General features: G+C 51.0%; 1 protein-coding gene across 20 annotated transcripts in view; it reads left to right on the top strand.

Moving 5' to 3' along the window:
• The first annotated feature begins 1,760 nt into the window (after positions 1 to 1,760).
• Positions 1,761 to 22,000, top strand: part of Myo18a (myosin XVIIIA) — a 99,500-nt gene continuing 79,260 nt past the window's right edge. For 13 of the 20 annotated variants that reach the window (XM_038325168.2, XM_038325166.2, XM_038325165.2 and 10 more), the window contains exons 1-3: positions 1,761 to 1,882; positions 3,105 to 3,310; positions 13,587 to 14,665. In XM_038325168.2, coding sequence (XP_038181096.1) covers positions 13,667 to 14,665 — 999 coding nt within the window. In that variant the 5' untranslated portion in view covers positions 1,761 to 1,882; positions 3,105 to 3,310; positions 13,587 to 13,666. Of the gene's footprint in view, positions 1,883 to 2,657; positions 2,778 to 2,853; positions 2,878 to 3,104; positions 3,311 to 3,869; positions 4,013 to 13,584; positions 14,666 to 22,000 lie in introns of those variants that run through there. The other 7 variants (XM_038325152.2, XM_038325150.2, XM_038325154.2 and 4 more) reach the window with 7 other exon arrangements.

Raw genomic sequence — 22,000 nt, 5'->3', positions numbered from 1 at the left:
TGCCTCTGCCTCCCAAGTGCTGGGATTAAAGGTGTGCGCCACCACTGCCCGGATTCCGAGATATCTTAGGATTTCTACTGCTGTGCTGAAACACCATAACCACAAGCAAATTGGGGAGGAAAGGGTTATTTCTGCTCTCCCACAGCACTGTTCATCACCCAAAGAAGTCAGGACAGGAACTCAAGCAGGAGGCAGGAGCTGGTGCAGAGGCCACAGAGGGGAGCTGCCCATGGCTTGCTCAGCCAGCTTTCTTACGGCATCCAGAACCACCAGCCCAGGAATGGCCCCATCCACAATGGTCTGGGCCCTCCCCATCAACCACTAATGAAGAAAGTGCCCTACTGGCTTGCCTGTGGCGGATCTTATGGAGACATTGTCTCAATGGAGGCTCCCTCCTCTCAGGTGCCTTTAGCCTTTGCCAAGTTGACATAAAACTACCCCGCACACCAGCTGAGGTTCATCAGAGGTGACATACAATCTATGGGTATCCAAAAATGTATCGTGACATGTGTTCACCAATGTAATATCGTACAGAATAGTATTACCACCCTTTAAAAATCCCGGGGCTCTGCCTTTCTGTTCATCTCTCCACCCTAGCTCCTGATACCGCCAACCTTCCACCACCTCTAGAGGAACTTCACTAGTTCTGCCTTTTCCAGGACAACATAGGACTGGGATCACAGAGTATGGAGCCTTCTCCAGTTGGCTTCTTTCACCTAGTAATGTGCAATAAGGGCTCCTCTGCATCTTTCCGTGGCTTGGTTGCTCATTTCTGTTTGACTCTGAGTTTCATTGTCTAGATGTTTTATACCCTTTGAGGGCTTAGTCACCAGCTAAAGAGATATTGCTCACTTCTGTGTTTTGGTGATTATGAAGGACGCTGTTAGAAAGTCATGCAGGTTTTTGTGTGTACATAATTTCAATTAATTTGGGTAAATATCAAGAAGAGGTTAAATTTTGTGAGAAACTGTCTTTGAGAGACGGGTGTAGTGGCTCTCACCTTTCATCCCAGCCTTCTGGAGGCAGAGGCAGGTGGATCTCCGAATTCAAGGCCAGCCTGGTCTACAGAAAGAGTTCCAGGAGAGCCAGGGCTACACAAAGAAACCTGTATCAAAAAAATAAAATGAATAAGTTAGTTAAACTAAATAAATCGTCTTTCACAGTAGTTGCGTCCCCGCCACCATTTGGTGTTTGAGCTTTTCGTCCGCCTCCATGCTGGCTCTGGATTTGGGGCCTTGCAGGTGTTAGACAGACCTCTTAGAGCTTCAAGCGCGTTCTTACACTAAGCCATTGAGAGCCTGTTCCCACCTTGGGGTGGAGCTTTGGAAGTGCCCATTGGATTTAGCCAGTTGGCACCATCCAGCAGGGACTTTGGTGTACCTCTGCGAACCACTCTGGGAAGCGGCAGCCACCAAGACTCAATTATAACCTTTGAACAGTTCTATCCTGACCAAGTCCATGAATGTCCAGTGCCTGCCTTGGGTAGAACTTCAAAACATTTAGCACGTCCCTCTGGTGTCTTCCCTGGACAGTGTAGCTCAGCACCTTCAGATATGCCCGCAGTCTCCAGCAGTTAAAGCAGACAAATCTCTAGGCAAGACCTCTCAGGCACAGCCTCTAGGGTTTTGGAGTCCAGCGTGGGCACCTCTGGGCAGCGCCGGGCGCCCCCTTGGCTCAAGTCTGGCGGCTCGCCCCGGCATTAGGCCGGCGGGTGTCTATCCGATCAGCCTCCAGCAGGGGGCGCCGTTCGGTCCGCTCGACTCGCGCGGGCGCGGGGGGCGGCGCTGCGCTGCGCCGTGCTGCGCTCCAGCCGGGACGCGGCCGGGGCCGCTGGATGCCGCGTCTCCGCTCCTGCTGCCTGCCGGGCGGGCTCCGGCAGCCGGTGAGTACTGGGCAGTCCCGCGGGGGTGAGCCGGGCCCGGGAGGGTAGCGCGGTGGGCTCGGGCCGGCCGGCGGGGCCCGCAGGCTCCTGCTCCTCCCCTGTCCATTGGAAGCGGCGGCCCGGACTCTAGGCTCTGTCCCTGGCGGCGTCGCGGGGCCGGACTGCCTGGGTGGGGGCCGATCGAGAGCGGCGGGCAGGGAAAGCGTGGGGCCCGGGCTGGCAGGCTGGGCGCCGGAGGCAGGATAGGGTGGCCTTTGGCTGGGGAGGGACTGAAGGTTTAGAGGACCCAGGTGGCCCTAAGCTGTGGGATGGGGGTTGCAGCCTCGGAACTGGGTCGGGGGGCATCTCTTGGCTAGGCCCGAGACCCCCAAATGAAGCGAGCGGGTGAGGCACTGAGGAAGACAGCGAGGAAGGCGAGCACCTCCGCCGAGTCCTTTATCCCTGCCAGCGGCCTTCACCCTTTCACTGCCAGGCCGACAGCGGGCTCCTCTCAAAAGAGCAGCTGCTAGACAGCTGGCAAAACAATGGAGACCCCGCTTCCCGGGCCCCCTCCTCTTGGGACAGATGATGGGGGCGGGTGGGCGAATGTCAGACTAGGGGGATCAGCAGTGTAGGCCTGTCCCGCTTAACTGGTTGCCCACTTCACCTTTCCCTGCAAGGGGTGGGGTGTGTGTGGGAAGGTAGGGCAGCTTGCCCCAGGCCTCTGGGAGAGAGCACCGATGCCCCGCCCTGCGAACCTGCCATGCCAGTTGTTTCGCCAATGGAAGGGGAGGTGGCAGGGTCAGGTGCCCCCGCCCTTCCCTGTGCTAGAGGCACACGGGTTGGTACCCAGCATGACCCAAGAAGTGGGGGTCACACTCCTGGAAGAGATAAGGCCTGCCGGCACACACCACAGGTTGGAGCATTGTTGTGGGGGTGTCGCCCTGGGGCAAGGCACATGTGTCTGACTGATTAGTTGGAAAGACTGCCGCCAGAAGGAGCTCGGGTGGCTGGAGGTGGGAAGGGGAGGACAGCCAACTTATTTCTGTACTCATTTTGCCTGGTCTTTTATCCAACAAGAAGTGTGTTTGTCAGCCTCCTGGTGTGTGGTGGAGAGGCCAAGGAAGCATTTCCTGGAGGGGGCTGCCCTGTGGGGCCTTCCTGCCCTCAGGTAGACCTCCAGTTAATAGAATTAGGATCCCTCTCCCTTCAACTCACTAATGCGCTGCGCTTGTTTGCATAGGTCGACTGTGCCTCTCTGTGTCCCTGACTTATCTGTGGCTGAGGCGCCCCTGAAAACGCCCCACGGTAGTTGAGCGAATGCACTGGATCATATTGGAAAGAAGGTGAAGTTCACTGCAGGGCTAAGCGCGGGCCTCTCTAGCAGGATGATGAATTCTGGCTGCCTTGGCTTATGCTCACCAAATCTGGAGCTTTTTTCTTGAGCAGGTTGGTGTCCTGTTGCCATGGCAATAGGCTTGGCTAAACTGTGCACCCACCCTTTCTGGTTCTGGGGCTACTTTCTATTTGGGAATATTGAAAGTTGCCCTCCTGATGTCTCTGGCTTCCTGACAGGCCTTGTTGAGTCTTTGCCAAAGACCTGTAACCTCCTCAGCTTCCCCTCTGTCCTTTTGTAAGGAGGTTTTCCAGGAAGCATCTTCCTGGTCCTGGACGAGACTTGGCTGGTTATATATAGCCTTGGGTGGAGGTGTGCTTTGCTATTGGGGATTAAGGATACTGGGAGTGGAGCCTCAATTCCAGGAAAACAATGGGGTGAGCTGTTGTGTTGCAGGCTGAGGGGACTGAGGAAGGGTTGTAGCCAGGGGAGGAGGGAGTGAGTAGGAAGGTCACAGGCTATGGACACTTCCTTTGAGAGCTTGGACTTTGGATAGTTGACTACCGGATACTTGGTATCTGAGTATCTTGTTTGTTTGCTCTCTCCTGGTCTGGCTCAGGTCCCAGGTTGTGTGTCTGAAGGCTTCTTCCTCAGAAACCTTCATCACAGGGATGGTGCCCTTCCTAACTCCAGTGCTGTCTGGGCTTATTGCCCAGATAGATCCCTTTTCAATGGCTTTGTTGGAGGCTGCTCCCTGAAGGGGGCACGTGTCTTCAAAAATGGGACCTGAAAAGTCTAAGACTCTCCTGAAGCAGGTATCTGTAGGTGCACTGGGTGGAGCAGAACTGGGCTTTCCGTGAAAAGGGAATCCACCCTGCTGGGGTGGAGCAGGGAGTTGGGACTCTGGAAGTCTTCATCCAGTCTAAGTGTGTCAAAGGATTTCGGGGCAGCAGGGCCGTTCTTGCTGGGTCAAACCACAGATCTGCCCCTAGCCTCCGGAGTGGGCACCGAAGACTGGAAGCAGAGCTTTTACGTGAGTCCTGGTCTGGAGGGTAAAACTGAAGGGCTGGGGAGCCACTGTGCGTCCTCCCAACACTCAGGAATGAAGTTTTAAAGTTGTGCTTTGGTTGGATCCTGGCTGCTTTAAGATCTTTACGCCTCATCCTACCCCAGTCATCCTTTTCTTTCCCCACCCCAGCTCTACTGAGGTCTATTTTTTTTTAAACTATTTTCTGGGGTAGCCAGAATTAGAGGCTGCAGAGCAGCTCTACTGAGTTAGGAGCTAGAGTGGCAGGAGTAGGTGGTGACTCTCTAGTTCCCCCCTCACACACTTGCTTCATCTTCCTCCCATCTTCTACCTTTTTATGAGGTAGGAATTGTGTGACTTGTAAATGATCCGCGTTCCCTTGACATTTCTGTGTAGACAAACGGGGGTTTTATGTTGTAGATGAGGCTTTTACAGGACTCATCGATGGGTTTCTCTTTTTGCCAGGTACTTCATCGTCTTTGGCTATATATATTACATATATACACATATACATATATATATATATATACATATATAGTCAAATTTATATATTTATAAATTCTGTGTTCAGAGAGATAGTGTTGGGTTCAAGGTCACACGGCAAGTCTGAGACAGAGAGGGATTCGAACCTGTATCTTGTAGTAAAGCAGAATTTCCTTTAAGCAGAGGTTTGGGGCAAGTCTGTGCATTCAGACCCATAAAGATTTTACTGTTGGAAGACCCGAGGCTGGAGAGGAGATGCCACTTGCTCAAGGTCACGTAGAAGGGGTGGATGACCTGCGGAGGGATGGCAGGATTGGGCTGCGGACAGGAGGCACTGGATGCTGAGGTGACACTTGGAGAGAGGGCTGGGCCTCAGGCATTCTCCCGCCCTGGTCCTCCCTGGCCTCTGCTGCTTGCTGCTTGTTGTGGGAGAGGGCTCCGCAGCAGCAGGCGGTGCCGGACTGCAGATGCTGCCGTTTGCTCTGCGGGCTGGCTGGCGAGGAAACGCCGAGGGCCACGGGGCTACTGGGCTGCTCTGGGCGGGCCGGCTGATGTCATGTGAGAAGCGTGCACACCTGGAGCCAGATAAGCTCCGTGTGACCTGGCAGTGAGTCACGCGGCACTGCGGAGCTCAGCAGAAGCGGCGGGCGCGGGCCAGGTCAGCCTGCGCGACCCTGCGTGGCGCTGCACTGTCGCAGGGCAGGCCGGCCTGGGGAGAGGGACCTCGGCTGGAGGGAACCACGGCTCCCGAGGTCAGAGGCCAAGGGAGAGAGGCCGGCCCCCTCGGGAAAGGCATTTCCTTTGTATTTATTTATGAGGGTGGGGTGGGGTGGGGGCGGGAGACTGATCTAAGGATCCATCCACAGCAGCCTAGTTAGGGCCTCCGTTTGGGGACACTAATGCTATAGGAGTTTCCATTTCCTGGGGTTTCTGCTTTGCCCGCGGCAGGATGGTCCATTTAATTCTGTACTAAAGCCACAGAACACCACTTGAAAGTTTTGAAGACAAGAAGGCAAGCCTTATACTGACCATGGCAAATGCTGTTTACAGCTTTGATGCCAGGGGATTGCTCACTCACTAGATTGCAAGAATCCCTTTTTCATTTTATGAAATGGTCACCCTCCCCATCTCCGACTCTAGAGTCAGACCTTTTGTTTTGTTTTTTGTGCAGGCCTGTCACAGGTGTCAGTCAAACCCTTTACCGCTGAGCTATATTTGGCCAGCTCTGCAGAACTTTTAAAGGCTTGTTACATGGATGTGTAGAGAGAAAGTTAAATGTTACATCAAAATATAAGTTAACATACGTATTTTTATGTTTTCTGTAGAAAATAAAGCATGCAGAAACGTTGCTCAAAATCCCATTCCACTCAGTTCCCTTGCCCACACTCGGACACATATATACCTACCAGCTGAATATTCACATTGTAAAAAGTTATAACACGGGCCAGAAAAATGACTCAGCTGGTAAAGGTACTTGCTGCCAAGCCCGACGATCCGAGTTCAATTCCTGGGGATTTCATGGTAGATAGAAGGAGAGAACTTTCACAAGTTGACCTTTTATGTCTGCAGTGGTGCTGTGGTACATAAGCGCATATACACAGATAAATAAATAAAATGTAATAAAAATTAAAAGCATGCACACATGCACGCACACATATACCACAAATCTGTTTTTTTAGCTGTTCTAAAATCTGTATCTCTTCAAAGCATACATTTCCCATCTTGAACATGCAAATAAAATATGTACTATACACATGTACATTCACATACACATACATACATACATTAAAAAAATTTAGCGGCTGAGTGGTTGTGGCGCACACCTTTAATCCCAGAACTCTGGAGGCAGAGGCAGGTGGATCTCTGTGAGTTCAAGGCCAACCTGGTCTACAGAGTGAGTTCCAGGACAGTCAGGGCTGTTAGACAGAGGAACCCTGTCTCCAAAAATAAAACAAGGAAAAAATTTAGCAGCATGGGCCTGGGGAGACACCTTAGCTCTTCCAGAGCACTCACATGGTGGCTCATGCCTTCTGTAATCAGTTCTAAGGTAGCCAGTGCCCTCTTGCAGCTTCCGGAAGCACCAGACTTGCAAGTGGTCCCTATACAGAACACTTGTACACATTAAAAAAGAAATCAGTATATACTGTCCAATAACTAGCTCTTCATATTTAACACTATGGAATATGGAATTTTTCCAGTCAGTATACACAAATGTACCCCCTCCTTTTTTTTTTTCAGTCTGGGGAATTGAACCTCTAGCCTTGTACATGCTAGACAAACTCCCTAACGCTGAATCATACCCACAGCCTCTACCTCATTCTTTTAATAACTTCCTGGTTATTTTATACTTTAGCTGTTCCTCTAGTGATGCACATTCATGTTTATAGATTTGCCATTATAAATAAAGCCACAAAAGATTAGTTATGTTTATTCTATGGACCATCTATAGATGACCCACAAGTAGAATTGATCAGGCAGGGGCTGGAGAGATGCACTGTGGTTAAGAGCACTTGCTCCACCTCCAGAGGACCCAAATTCAGTTCTGTACAGCTCATAACAACTTTGTTGTTGTTTTCTTTTTTCTTTTTTGGTTTTTCGAGACAGGGTTTCTCTGTGTAGCCTTGACACTCCTGGAACTTGCTAGTAGACCATACTGACCTTGAACTCACAGAGATCCACCTTCAAAGACATTTGCTACCAGGGCCTGGATTTACAACCACTTGTAACAACAACTCCAAGGGACTGGACACCCTTTTCTGGCTTTTTCATGTACCTGCACACACATGGTGTTTCTCAAGTATATACTCACATATACACATAAAATTTTAAGATATTTGAACTGGTCTAAAGGAATGTATATAGGTGATTTCATAAGAACCACCTGCTTGCTCTACTAGAAAATTATGCCAGGGTTCACTCCCACAGTGTGTACACTAAAATTGAATAATCCAGGGATTAGCATGGTGCCTGGCAAGGATCACATACAAGTTCGTGAAGCAGTTCCTGTTCCCCCATCCCCCCATCCCCAGAGAGGATTTCTCTTTGTCTCCCTGGTTGTCCTGGAACTCACTCTATAGACCAAACTGTCCTCAAACTCAGAACTCTGCCTGCCCCTGCCTCCAAGTGCTGGGATTACAGGCTTTCGTCACCACTGCTAGGCTAGCATAGCAGTTCCTATTTTTATAATAAAAGTGACCAGGCCTTTTTGATACTCAAAAGAAAGAACTTATGGGGCGGGTGAGGTGACTCAGCAGGTAAAGGCATTGCCACCGAGACTGTTGACCTGAGTTCTGAGTTTGATCCCCTGAGCCTGGAAAGAGAGAAGTGACTTCTACAAGTTGTCCTTTGACCTTCACCTGTGCATATCTGCCCCCACCCCTAGAATAAATCAATCCAATTAACAGTTTTTTTAAAAGAAATCACATCAGTGTGTACTTTGATCAGCATATATGAGAGTCTGTTTCCCATGCCCTAGGTGATATTGCTCTTGAAGTTTTTTATTAAACTATTAAGTGAAAAATACTATGTGTTCGTATCCTGTGTCTGTGTCTGTTACGGAAGCTGCCTTTTGTGTGTCTGCATCCATGAATTTCCTGTCTGTATTCTTAGCAGTAGTTATGGGGGCTGTGGACTCCAGCAGCTTCATCTGGCCATGTGCTCCCTGGCCCACCTTCACACCTTTGGGCTTTACCGTCTTTATACAAAGATCTAAAGCCAGGCTTTGGTAGTTTACACCTGTAATCCCAGCACTCGGGAGGCAGAGGCAGGCAGATTTCTGAGTTCAAGGCCAGTTTGGTCTATAGTGCGAGTTCCAGGACAGCCAGGGCTGTTACTCAGAGAAACCCCATCAAAACAAAACCCAAACAGAATCGTATTAACGTGTATGCTTTTGTCAATAGTTCCTTTCGTTCTTGTTTCTATGGTTCAGATTCATTCTTGTTGCATGAGTAACGTGTATTTTGTGGACATGTAAATTATTTATTCTTGTTCTTTGGGCTGATGGGGGCACCTTTGAGTTGGGTGGTCCTTGCCTTCAAGAGGCTCACTGTCCTAAGCTGGGCCGGTGATAAGGCATGCCTTTAATCTCCGCAATCGGGGGAGGCAGAGGCAGGTGGATCTCTGGGAGTACAAGGCCAGGTAGGGATAGAGAAAACCTGTGTGTGGGGAGGGGGGGAGTACGGGGGGGGGGGGGGCCCAGAAACAAACAAAGCAAAAAAGAGGCTCACTGTCCTAAAATGATAAAGCAGCTGAGACGACAAATTATTCTTCAAGACAGGAGGGTCAAGATAACTTAGGGACATACTTACCTTTCCTCCAGTCAAAATTAGGGAAAGCTTCCTGGTCAGGGGAGTTAGAGACAGAAGTCAGGATGATTACAAGGCTAAAGTCACCGAAGGAAGGGAGAGGGCAAGAGAGGAAGGGGCGGGGCAGGAGACCGCCAGAATGAGGATCTGGGTGGTGGTGGTTTCAGAGCTGCTGGAGGTTTTCCTCTGAGGACAGGGGCGGCTGGCAAGTCCACGGACTCTTGAGAACAGAGCAAGGCTGAGGCATACAGCGGCCGCTGCAACTGCATTGCAGATTTGGTTCTGGAGAGAGGCTCTGTGGAGGCAGGCAGGTAGTGGTAGACACATGGCTCAGGGGAGACTTGACCCACAGCCAAGCCCAACCACATGGGGCACCTTGTGAGCTGTGCAGATAGTAGTGGCAGGACAGGAGCCGTAAGTGACTCACGGTGCAGCCTCCTAGGCCCTGGGCTTGTAATGAGAGGAGTGACTTTGGCTGAAAGTTAATAGCTAACTTGTGTCCACAAGACACTTACACTGTTGGAATTTTAAAGCTGGGAGAGGGATAGATCATTTAATTCAACCTTGAGCGAAGTGACAGGCTCAAGGTCCCCTAGAGATCTGTGGCAAATCCAGGCCTAGATACAAGATCCATAGCCGTTTTAGTCAGAGCTGTCCCTGTGGTCCTGCCTGTTGCAGTGACAGTGAGGGACAAGCTAGCCGCGAGAGAGGGGTTTTCGTGAGATTACTTCGAAGGGACTTTTCTAGCTCAAAGATTCTAGAATCTTGGGACTGTTTTCCGTTGATGGTACTCAGCTATCTAACCTCCAGCAAAGCCAGGATTGGGTAAGGACAGCGTGGTTGACAGTTTGTTTTCTGTGGGTTGGGCAGTGGCCAAGGACCCCCTTCTTTGCCCCCTCTTAAGTCTCCAAGAGTTTTCCATTCGTTGTCATTTTTTTCTCCAGGTATCCTGGAGCCATCCTTAGTCCTTTAGGGCAGTGAGGGTGGTGACCAGCCAGAGACCCCATAGCTGGGCACAGGATGGATCTGTGCCTTGTTCCATCAGCACTGGGAGGAGATATTTCCCCAGACAGGGCCAGCTGTCCTTCACTCCCACTGCCCTGAGTCCAGAGCCAGCTTACCACAACTGTTCCTGATTGGACTTTTAGGGGTTTGTTTCCTGTCTTCCAGCTTCCAGGTACTGTTCACTGGAACATTTAGGAGCAAAAATTTCAGTTTACCAAGGAGAAACTGAGGCCAGAGGAGCTGGAGCAATAGCTTAGTGGGTAAAGGGCTTGCCTTGTGCGCACAAAGACCTGAATTCCTTCTCCAAGACTCAGGCTAAAAAAAAAAAAAAGCCGGGCAGTGGTGGCGCCCGCCTTTAATCCCAGCCCTCAGGAGGCAGAGGCAGGTGGATCTCTGGTGAGTTCAGGCCAGCCTGGTCTACCAGAGCTAGTTCCAGGACAGCTAGGACTGTTACACAGGGAAACCCTGTCTCAAAAAACCAAAACCAACCAAACAAAAACAAAACAAACAAAAAGCAAGAGAGTGGGGCATTAATGTGGTACAGGCTGTAACCCAGTGCTGGGGAGCAGAGACAGGTGGGTCCCTGGGATTCAGTAGCCTGCTAGCATAGCCTACTCTGAGCTCCAGGCTAGTGAAAGACCCTGCCTGAGTTTGTTGACCTCTGGCTTCCGTATGCACATGTATAGCCACACGTATGTGCACCAGTGCACACACACAGAAACTGCAGTCACAGAGGGAAATAGGTTCTTTGCTATAATAGCTGTAAGGAGTTAGTGACCAGGCCAGATTTCTTACCCTGTGAATACATTATGTCCTATTTTTCCTGCTTTTGACACGATAAACACCATGACCGGAAGCAGTTTGAGGAGGAAAGGGTTTTCATAGTTCATACTGAAGGGAAGTCAGGGCAGGAACTCAAGGCAGAGGCCATGGAGTGGTGCTGCTTACTGGCTTTTTCCTCATAGTTTGCTAAGCCTGCTTATACTTTATAGCCAGGATACATTCTATCGCTAGAGTTCTCTAGAGTTGTACTGGCCCCTCCAGCAGCCCTGGACTCAATATCTGAAGTGTTTTCTGTCTGAATTGAATTATGCTCTAAATGTAAATCCCATACAGGAATTTATCTATTTATTTATATATTTATTTTTGTTTTTTTTTGAGACAGGGTTTCTCTGTGTTGCCTTGGCTGGCCTGGAACTAGCTCTGTAGACCAGGCTGGCCTCTAACTCACGGAGATCCACCTGCCTCTGCCTTCTGAGTGCTGGGATTAAAGGCGTGCACCACCACTGCCTGGCTTACGTACTTAAGAACAGAACTAAGTATGAGAAATTGAATATTAAATATCTCAATGTTTTATGAAGATTACATGTTGAGATAACAATAATTTGAATATGTTATATCAAGTAAAATATATTATTAAACTTAAGTTTATTTAGTTTGTTTTTGAAACAAGGTTTCTATTTCCTGTCCAAATTTGCCTCAAATTTGAAATTCCATGTAGTTACAACTATAGGTGTGTGTCACCCTGCCTAAATTCACCTATTTCTTTCTTGTTGTTATTTATGTTATGTGTGTGGGTGCTTTGTTTGCATGTATGTGTGTGTACCACATATGTGCCTGGTGCCAGTGGAGGCCAGAAATGGCCATTGGGTCTCGTGGAACTGGAGTTAGAGATGGTTGTGGGCTGCCATGTGTGTACTGGGATCAAACCCAGGTCCTCCTGAAAAGCAGCCAGTGCTCTTAACTGCTGAGTCATTTCTCCATCCTCTTCACTTGTTTCTTTTTAAACATTGAAAAGCATGTATGTACACACATATGTATTAATTTGTGTTTTATTTCTTATAGATAGTACTGCTTTAGAAGGAAGACCTGCCAGGAACCACATGGATCAGGGTGATTTGCAGAGGGGAAGCAATTAGGCAGTGCACAGGGCCCTTGGGAGTTCCTGGTTTGATGCCTTCCTGGGCATTGAACCTTAGTTGGTGGGAGTTGGTCCCTTCTCAATGGAATGGGGCTGCTGCAGGTCTTTGCCTGGCTGTGGGGGTGGGGCAGAGAGAGGAAATGCCTGTTCAGGAGCTGGCAATAGGCCATGCATGACTGGAGGGGTAAGTTCATAGATCCTCTGTCTGGAATTCAGAGGGGAGGCTTGCATGGAGAGAGAAAAATTACAGTTAATTTCTAATTAGATGGTATGGCCTACTTCTATTTTGTGTTCCCTGCTGGTTAGAACAAGAACCACTCTCCGAGCTCCACCCCCACGAGGTTTTTCTTAGTTCTGCCCCCAATTGGGTATGCATGAGTGTGGGGGTAGGTTGGGACCATAGGTGCTCACATCTTGGAGCTCGGCCTTTCTCTGGGGCCACCACAACTTTCTTCCCTAGGCTATATTTAGGTGTTGGTGGGGGAGGCGGGGGAAGGATGTGAGTTTTTCAGGATCCTGTTTATCTAGCTGACCCCACTCCACCCCCACCACACAACTGTCTGTCCTGTGTATAGTCTGGGATTTCCCCTTCCTTCCCTCCTTGCTTTACTTTGGGCATCCAGGGCCTTAGAAGAGACACTTATTTCATGGGTAGAACCTTAACTTCCTAAGTGCATTTTTCTCATTTGTGAAGCAGACATGAAGATGTTTGCAGAAATGCTGTTGGGGTTGAATAGGAAGGAGGGTGTGTGCGTGTGTGTGCGTGTGCGTGTGCGTGTGCGTGTGTGTGTGCGTGTGTGTGTAGTTCCCAATAAGAGACATCAAATAATATCTGGTCCCAGGTGCTGGAAAGATGGCTCAGTGGTTAAAAGCACTTGTTTTTGCAGAGGGCCTGGATTCAATTCCCAGCATCCACATGGCCTGTTCACTGTAACTCTAGAGCCAGGGATTCAACACCCTTCTAGTCTTCTATGGCACATGTGGTACAGGCAGGCAGGCAGGCAGGCAGGCAGAACACTCATACAAATGAATATTGTTTTATTTTTTTTCTTTTTTCTTTTTTTTTTTTAATATTTATTATGGCTAAAGTGTTCTGTCTGCATATATACCTGCAGGCCAGAAGAGGGCACCTGATCTCATTACAGATGTCTGTGAACCACCATGTGGGTGCTGGGAATTGATCTCAGGACCTCTGGAAGAGCAGCCAGTGCTCTTAACCACTGAGCCATCTCTCCAGCCCCCATGAATATTGTTTTAAAAAGTTGGACCCTTCAAGGCCTTTGAGGCAGGGGCTAAGGCTGCTGCTCTGGGGATACCAGGCATGGGAAGGAGCCTAATTACACAGGGGTGTCCATTGCTTCAGTCCATTGCTCCCCTGCTTGTGGGGAGGGGATGCTGCAGAGTTCTTCCTGCTTCCTTTTCTATTCCGTTCTTCATTTGGGTTCCAGGTTGCCATCGAGCTTTCCGTAGTTCAAGTCTCTCCAGGTACACCTCACTTTGGTCTAAATAGTGAAGTTAGATCAAATTATCTAAAACAGAGTGCCTGGTACGTCGTTAGCACTCTCTGAGGGGTGACTGGTTTATCAGTATCAGCTGCTTCTGTCTGAGCTGGAAAAGACTGAACAGTTTTTCTCTATTTTTACTTGCAGCTGCCAGGTGGGGTCCAAAGACGCTGCGTTAACCATCTGTAATCCGCTGGGGGTACACCCCCTAAAACAGCACACCCACCATGTTTAATCTCATGAAGAAAGATAAGGACAAAGATGGCGGGCGGAAAGAGAAGAAGGAGAAAAAGGAGAAGAAAGAGCGGATGTCAGCCGCAGAACTGCGGAGCCTCGAAGAGATGAGCATGCGCCGTGGCTTCTTCAACCTGAACCGGTCCTCCAAGCGTGAATCCAAGACGCGCCTGGAAATCTCCAACCCCATCCCTATCAAGGTGGCCAGTGGCTCTGACCTGCACCTGACTGACATTGACTCTGACAGCAATCGGGGCAGCATCATCCTGGACTCAGGCCACCTAAGTACAGCCAGCTCCAGTGATGACCTCAAGGGTGAGGAAGGCAGCTTCCGGGGCTCTGTGCTGCAGCGGGCAGCCAAGTTCGGCTCACTGGCCAAGCAGAACTCTCAGATGATTGTCAAACGTTTTTCTTTCTCCCAACGGAGCCGGGATGAGAGCGCTTCAGAGACATCCACCCCCTCAGAGCACTCTGCAGCCCCATCACCTCAGGTAGAGGTGAGGACGCTTGAGGGACAGCTAATGCAACATCCTGGGCTAGGCGTCCCTCGACCAGGGCCACGGTCTCGAGTCCCTGAGCTGGTGACTAAAAGATTCCCAGCTGACCTACGTCTCCCTGCTGTGGTGCCCCCGCCACCTCCGGCTCTCCGGGAGCTGGAGTTGCAACGAAGACCCACGGGAGACTTTGGCTTCTCACTTCGGCGCACAACCATGCTGGACCGGGCCCCTGAGGGTCAGGCCTATCGACGGGTGGTTCACTTTGCTGAGCCAGGAGCAGGCACCAAGGACCTGGCCTTGGGGCTAGTGCCAGGAGATCGACTGGTGGAGATTAACGGACAGAATGTGGAGAATAAGTCCAGGGATGAAATTGTGGAGATGATCCGGCAGTCTGGGGACAGTGTACGGCTCAAGGTACAGCCCATCCCAGAGCTTAGTGAGCTGAGCAGGAGCTGGCTGCGGACTGGTGAAGGACACCGCAGGGAGCCGGCTGATGTGAGTGCTTCCCTGGGTATCAGGGGTGAGCAGGGAGTGGGCACGTGAGCATCTCCCATTGGTGTTCTTAAGGGGGTGATTGAGGGTACCCAGGAACTGTGAGCAGAGCTGGACCAGTAGGGAGGTGCCACCCCAGGAAAGGGTGCCCATACTAGATACTCTAATATTAAAGTCACAGCTTTGCTTCCCTGTGCCTTGTCAAGACACTGAAGGCAGTCTCCCAAAAGTTCACTGGGACAAAGCCCTCAGCAATTCAGCCGGGCCTCCTGGTCTGCTGTTTCCCTCCGATACCCTTTTGGAGTGACATGATTGAATCAAGCCTGTGACTTTTCAAGGTCATTGCGTAAAGGTCAGCTTTTGCCTGAACTTGTCCTGCTTCCCTGGCACAACCAGGAGGAGGGAGATGCCGTGGGTAGTTGGTGAGGAAGTGTTCAGCTTCATCATATAGAGATAGCATAGGGGCCTGGGTACCATATTTCCTGAGCCCTAAATTGGAGGCTAACAGGTGCCACTTCCAGATCTGAGAGTGTGTGAGCATCGAAGTATAGGAAGTCAGCAAGGCAATGGGTGGCACACACCTTTAATCCCAGCACTCAGGAGGCAGAGGCAGGCAAAGCTGTGAGTTCAAGGCCAGCCTGGTCTACAGAGCAAGTTCCAGGACAGCCAAGGCTACACAGAGAAACCTGCCTCAGAAAAAAGAAAGAAGAAAGAAAGAAAGAAATAAAAGAAAGAGTATAGGAAGTCCATGTTATTTAGATCTCAGGTGAAAACAATATGATAAGTGACTTAAAATCATGGTTGTCTAGGGTGTTGTCATGGTTACAGTTCTGGAGTTGATGACTTCTGTCTGCTAGGGCTTTCCTTTTACCCCAAGTGAGGGAGGCATGGAACAGCAGAAGAGCTAGCAGGAGCTGGGTCGGAAAGAACCTGTAAACTAAGATTGTAGTTTAGAGTTACCTACACTGCAGAGACAGTTTGCATCCTGACTGTTCCCGAGACAAAACCCAGTGGAGGGCGTGAGATTCGTAGCAAACATGAGCAGCTCTCTCCATGGAGCCTCAAGACTTCTGTCCTCGGGGGTCTTTTGGTGCAGGAAGAGTGAAAGAACTTTGAACGTCCTGTGTGGACATGGAATATGAAGGACAAGATGACCTTTAGTCATTGTTTCCCGTCCAGCTGTGTGTTTTAGGACTGTCCAGATCTATGCCCTGCAGCCTGAGCGATGCATGACCTACCTGGGACCTTCCAGCACTGAGTGACTAGCCAGATGTGCCAAAGTCAGAAGGGGAGGAAGCAGAGAGGAAGCAGCAGAGCCTGGCTCCCAGGGAGGGGGAGTAGGATGCTGAGCATGTTGGCTTAGGCTTGCAGTATGCTAGGCCCAGAGGAGGCCGACAGTAGCAGGTCAGACTCAGGCAGATACATTGGACTTGGGTTCCAGGCCTTCCTTTATACTGGAATTGGTTGGGTTTAATCAGCTTTGTAGAAGGGAGGTTAGTGGATAGGAAGATGCTTATATGGAATCCAGAGAGGAACCTGGATTTATTCATTCTAGAGATACACATTGAGGGTTGGGTGGCTCAGTAGGTAGATGCACTTACCATGCAAACTTAACAGTCTTGAGTTTGGTTCTTAGATCCCAGAGCAGGAGAGAACCAACTTCTTAAATGTGTCCTCTGACCTCCACATGCATACCTGACTCATACACACACACACATACTAGAAATAATAAATAAGAAAAAGAAGAGGCTAGAGAGATGACTGGCCAGTTAAAAGCATGTGTTGCTCATGCAGAAGACACAGGTCTGGTTCCCAGCATCCATACGGTATCTTACAATCAAACATAACTCCCATTCCAGGGGATCTGAAGCCCTCTTCTAGTTTCCTGGGACTCCAGGCATGCTGAGGTGCATATATATATACATGCAGACAAAATGCTTGTACACCATTGTAAAGCAGACAAAACACAGAAAGAGAGAGTGCAGCCCACACTGGGCATCTTCTCCGTGTGGCTGCCTAGCTACACTGAGCTCAAGGCATGCTGCTCTAAAGAGGGCAGTGAGAAGGAAGCACGTTATTGCAGAGCCAGGGTCATAATAATACACTGCCATGCTCGGCTAGCTTCTCCTCTGCCGGTACTGCTTTTAACAGACGGAATTTTCTTCTTCAGGCATGAATCCCCCAGAGTACTGTTGCTAGCTCCCTGTTGAACCACCGCCATGCCTCTGGGACCTTGAGCCTGGCATCCCAGATGCCACTAGTTTACTCATCGTAGCTCAGGCACCATGCTGGTATCTCAGGTTTCTCAGTCACTTTCCCTTCCCAGCTAGCTGCTGCTACCTCCTCCCCAGGGAAGAGGATGCTTTAGCGTAGAAGGTGCTGGTAGCATCCACCTTACAGCTGGTATCCCTGAAGTCTGGCTTGCTCTGGCCCCCATGGGACAAGCCCAGCTGGTGCCCGTCTTTACCAGCCGTTAGCTTAACAGATCTGTCAGAGGACACCATAGAGAACCCCATGCCTATGCGACTTCTGAAGCAATGTAACAGCACAGTAAGACACATAAGGCTGGAATGACCTCTGTACCGTTGGCCAGTTGGGTTGTGGTGAGGACTCAATGCACGAGCAGAGGAGCAGGGCGAGCCCAGCATTCCCAGCTTCTGGAGACAGACCCCGGGAGCTGAGTGCGCAGGCTCGCCAACTCTCTTGGGGCCCTCAGCTTATCTTCTCTTCTTCCCGCTCCAACTTCTGCTCATTGTCTTGGCATTAGTTCCAACCTCACTTCCATGCCAAGAGTCTTCCCGCATCCTCAAGCCTCTGGGTGGGGTACCCTGATGACAGTAGCTCCACAGGGACAGCTACTGGCAGCCACCCTGCCCATCAGGTCACCCATCAACTGTGTCCACACGCTGCCTGTCTCCAGGGGCCTCTGGGGGAGTTGACCAGCCATCTGTTCTCTCCCCCACACAGATGGAGGCCAAGGCCTGTATTCTTTGTGGTCTGTTTTGAAGGCTGCGAGGGTGAGGCAACCTTTGGGATTCCCTTGCACAAGGTTTAGGCAGAATTTGTGACTCCTTTTCATCTGTCTTATAGCTACTACATAAGTGTCATAAAAAGGGGGTGAGGACTGAACCAGGGTGGTGGAGGAACATGGGTCTGAGTGACAGAAATCATTCAGTAGGCCTGCAAGAAGCACCTGGTTCCCATGCCACCGCCACCTGCCCTGTAGAACTATCCATTAAGTGCACATCTGTTTGAAGAGCCAGGCTTGGGCTCTGTGAATTTCCAAACTTTCCTGAGCCATTTACTCATTCCCCAATAAACAGAGAAGTCTGACTAAGGGCCAGACCCAGTGCTGGGCGTGAGGGGATTAACTAAGTAAACTATGACCTTGAGGAAGCACAGCCCTGGATGCAGACCTGCAGCTGAACATCATGGCCCCTTTTGCATAAGGCTGAGAATGCAGGGAAGGTGGGAAGGAGGAAGTGGCCAAGTCTGACCCCAGGAAAGGTGGCAGTCAGCAGAGGCCACCTTAGTGAAGTGACCCTTGATTCCATAAAAGTATATGTTCTCTCCTCCCAGAGGAGGGCGTTAGACTGGATGAGCAGCAACACCCAGCACCTTTCTTCTGGGATCTCTGGGAAGGCAGAGCTGGAGACAGCAACTTAGCCCGGGGCACTGCCCTCTGTGGGTCTTTATAGAAGATGAAGGTGTTTATGTAGAAGCCAAGCTGGCTCCTGTGAGACTTTGGGAAGTTAGCATCACCACTACCTCCCCCACCTCACCCCCACCCTGCTCCTACCACCATCACCACCCTCACCACCCCCACCACCCTTCTCCCATTACCATATCACTACCATCACCCCCACCACCTCACCCCCACTTCTACCCCCCACTACCACCACCGTGTCCCCATCACCATCCCTACCACCACCAACCACCCCTAAAACCCTACCACCTCACCCGCACCCCTACCCCCACCTCCCTACCCACACCACCAACAACCCCCTCCCACCACCTTACCTCCCCCCTCACCCCCACTACCTCACCCACCCCCACCACCTCACCCCTACCCCTACCCCTATCCCACTATCTCCCTGCCACTAATACCTCCACCACCTCCTCCACCACCACCTCCTCCTCCACCACCACCTTGCCCAGTCTGTTAAGCCATCCAAGGATGCAGCTTCCTCTTTCAGTCTCCAGAGCTTCCTCCTGGTACAGTTTTCTATTTAAGAAGATTCCCAGGCTTTTACCTAAACTTTCTCTAAGATGGCCAGCAGCGGCTGGGCTACTGTAGAGCATAGCTTAGCATGTGGGAAGTCCTGGGTGTTATCCCAGCACTGAAATAAATAAATGAAAAACCAAATAAACAAGTCAGCTGATGGAAGAAAAGGCATCCTGGGTGTTCCGAATCCTTATCCAGGATTCTGTAGGGGAGGCCAGTGGGAGATTGGCTGGTCCGGGTTGCCTGTGTCTGGCAGAGGGCACCAGAGTCCCTTTGACTGCTGTGGAATTTCAAGACTCCTAGGTGGAAATGGAATGAACCACATTGACCTTGTCAGCGAGGTTCCAGGTGCCATCAGGAATGGGACCTGTAGGGTTCCACGGACAGCTTGGAAACTGTACAGCTTCCAGGGTCTTCAGGCCAGCTGCTGAGCGCTGGTCTTGCTGGGGGGTGGGAGTGCAGTGGGGTGGAGCTGCAGGTGCTGTTGGGGTTTGGGGTCTGATAGCGCTTCTGTTCTTAATTTTTTTCCCAAATGATCTTTAGAGGAGTTTGGAGATTTTTTTGTTTGTTTTAAACAGGAAATTTTTATTTCATTTTATGCCAAAGCTTCAGGCACCTCTGACATCAGAATCTTAGTACATGAGTGCTGCACAAACTAAATTCTTTTGGTAATGAAGGGCCAGTGGGCAGGTGTCAGAAGTGCAAGAAGTGGTGAGTGGGAGGTCGTGGGGGTGCTGGGCCTTCACTGTCCTGGGGGTGCTGGGGCTTCACTGTCCTGGGAGTCCTCAGGGCTTCACTGTCCTGGATTGCCAGGCTGCAGAGCCCAGCAGTGAGGCTAATTCTCCCCTGCCAGGTCTCCTATCTCTGTCCTTAGAGGCTCCATTCTCCCACTTCCTTGTAATGAAGGGCAGTCCCAGAGTGCTTTGGCCACCCAGCCCGTGGGTGGTGGGCACAGTGCCTAGGCCACATTGAACGGGGTGTGGGTACATGTCCTGGTCAATGGTTGTTTTTGTAGGCACAGCTTGGCATGGGGGCAGGGTCTTAAAAGCAGCTTGCCCTGAGCCACCCAGGACACTGCCCTCTGCCCTCTGCTTCCTTCTAATCTCATATTTACATTGAAATGGTTCTGGAAAATACCAGATAGGCAAGCACCCTGACTGGGGGTGGCTGGGGAGAGGGGTGAAGGGGGGTGTGTGGCGGGTGGGAACACAAGTATTTTAAAAATGCTGCAGATCTCTACAGTGTTTCCCAGAAACCACAAGCACGTACTCCGCCTGCCAGCAGGGTTCCCGCCACCCCACTGCACCAAGCAGCTAGATTCTCCTCATGAAGCCTGGAGTGGAAGTCAGCATGGTGGGGGGAGTGATGGAGATCCAGGGCCCAGTTGAGGCAGGGGCTCCCCTGCTGCCAGGACAGGATGGCTGGCGCCTCCACTGTCAGTCCTCGGTAGGAAGCGCCCCAGGCCTCAGGCAAGTCTGTGGGCACCTACTGTGTCAGACAGGCTCTGTGAAGGAGAGGCATTTTCATGGTTTTCCTGTCCCCTGTTGGGCAGTTTCAGGGGGATGGCCAATTCCAGCTCCCGGCAGGGCGGGGTGGGGCGGGACGGGGCGGGGCGGCTGGTGGTTGGCAACAGCCTGATCTGTTAAATGGAGGGCAGCGCCAGCACAGCTTGTTTTTCAGTTGGCTGCAGTTTGGTTGGGAGACTCTTTCCTTAGACCTGGTCACCACTCTGAGTTCCTTAATCTCCTGCCATATGCCCCTCGGCATCAGGGCCCGGCCTTCTGCTCTGGCTGGCTCAGCCTCCACTTGGCATGGACTCTGGCCACAGAGTATGGGCTTCTGTGGTGCCCCGGCCAGTGTGGATGTGGGAGCAGATGTGCACCCTCGTGGTGATGACTGGAACAGAAAAGCCTTGAGGAACAGGAACCTTGAGGAAGGAAGAGGAAGCTAGAGGTGCCCGTCTTGTCCCAAAGAAGGGTGTGTCCTGAAAGTCAGCTGGGGGAGTAACAGCAGATGGCACCAGGTGGTATCCAGTGTGACTGAAGCCTGAAGGATGGTAGCTGAGGAAGCCTCCCTCAGGGCCAGGACAGCTCCTTTGGCAGGTTAGGATGTGGTCCTCAGGCCGGAGGAGGAACACACTGTGTTGCGCCTTACATAGCTTCCCTTGCAGACCCTAGATCTCGGAGGCATGGGCAGTGTCTTTCTCAACTTTTTGGCCCATTCTCTCATATTCATATTCTCTCATATTCAGAACTGAGGATGGCAGGGTCACTGGAGTGTCACCTCTGGCAATGGCAGGCTCCCCTGCATTGCACAGGGCTGGGCACTGTCATTGGTCAGTGTGTTTTGTGGGCATTGAAGTAGTAAGGCCAGTGGAGGGCCCCTCAGGTGGGCGTCCACCCCTGAGGCTCTCATTGGTTCCTAGTCTGGAATTCTGAGGCAGTCCTCTTGTCCACGGTACTTTCCCGCGTGCCGCATGCACACGTGTGCATTTCCCAAAGTTTGGATGTCACTTCCTCAGGGAAGTCTTCCCTGGTCCCCTCAGACCATGTCTGGGTCCACCTTAGCAGCACCCAGCCTTCTCCTTCATGGCACCCATCGCGACTTATCTGCGTGTTTCTTCATGCAGCAGGCAGAGGTCAGCATTGAGGGTGTGGCGGGGCCTGTGCGGGCATTCGTGGATGAGAAGATGGTTCTTTAGCCAGAAACTGGTTTCCCATTCTCTTGCTTGGTATTCTTGCTGTAGCTAAAGTTTGGTTTCTAGAACTCTTCTCTTTGCTAGGCCCTGGTGACCTGTCTGCAGTATGTTGCCTTCCCTTGCCTTGACTCACTATGTCTTGTGTGTTTAGGACTTGGCATCTCTCACAGGAGTGGAGGGAGAATGAGGTTCTACAGGTGATCGGTGAGCAGGATCCTGGGTAGCTAGAGAAACCCAGGTGCAGCCTGTTCCTGTGCCTGCAGGGAAATCCACATGAGCCACTGGAGATTCAGGGTCCCAAGGGAGCCTCCAATGTCCGGTCCAGGAGACCCTAGTGGAATGTGCCTATCTGTGGGTCTCCGAGGGGTTGGAATGTAGCTTGGGTTCCCAGTTTCCTCTTCCCCTGCTGTTTTTC

This window comes from Arvicola amphibius, chromosome 4 (assembly GCF_903992535.2).
Source record: "Arvicola amphibius chromosome 4, mArvAmp1.2, whole genome shotgun sequence".
Classification (NCBI taxonomy): domain Eukaryota; kingdom Metazoa; phylum Chordata; class Mammalia; order Rodentia; family Cricetidae; genus Arvicola; species Arvicola amphibius.
The sequence above is the reverse complement of the archived record's forward strand: the minus strand, read 5'-3'. Positions and strand labels throughout refer to the sequence as shown.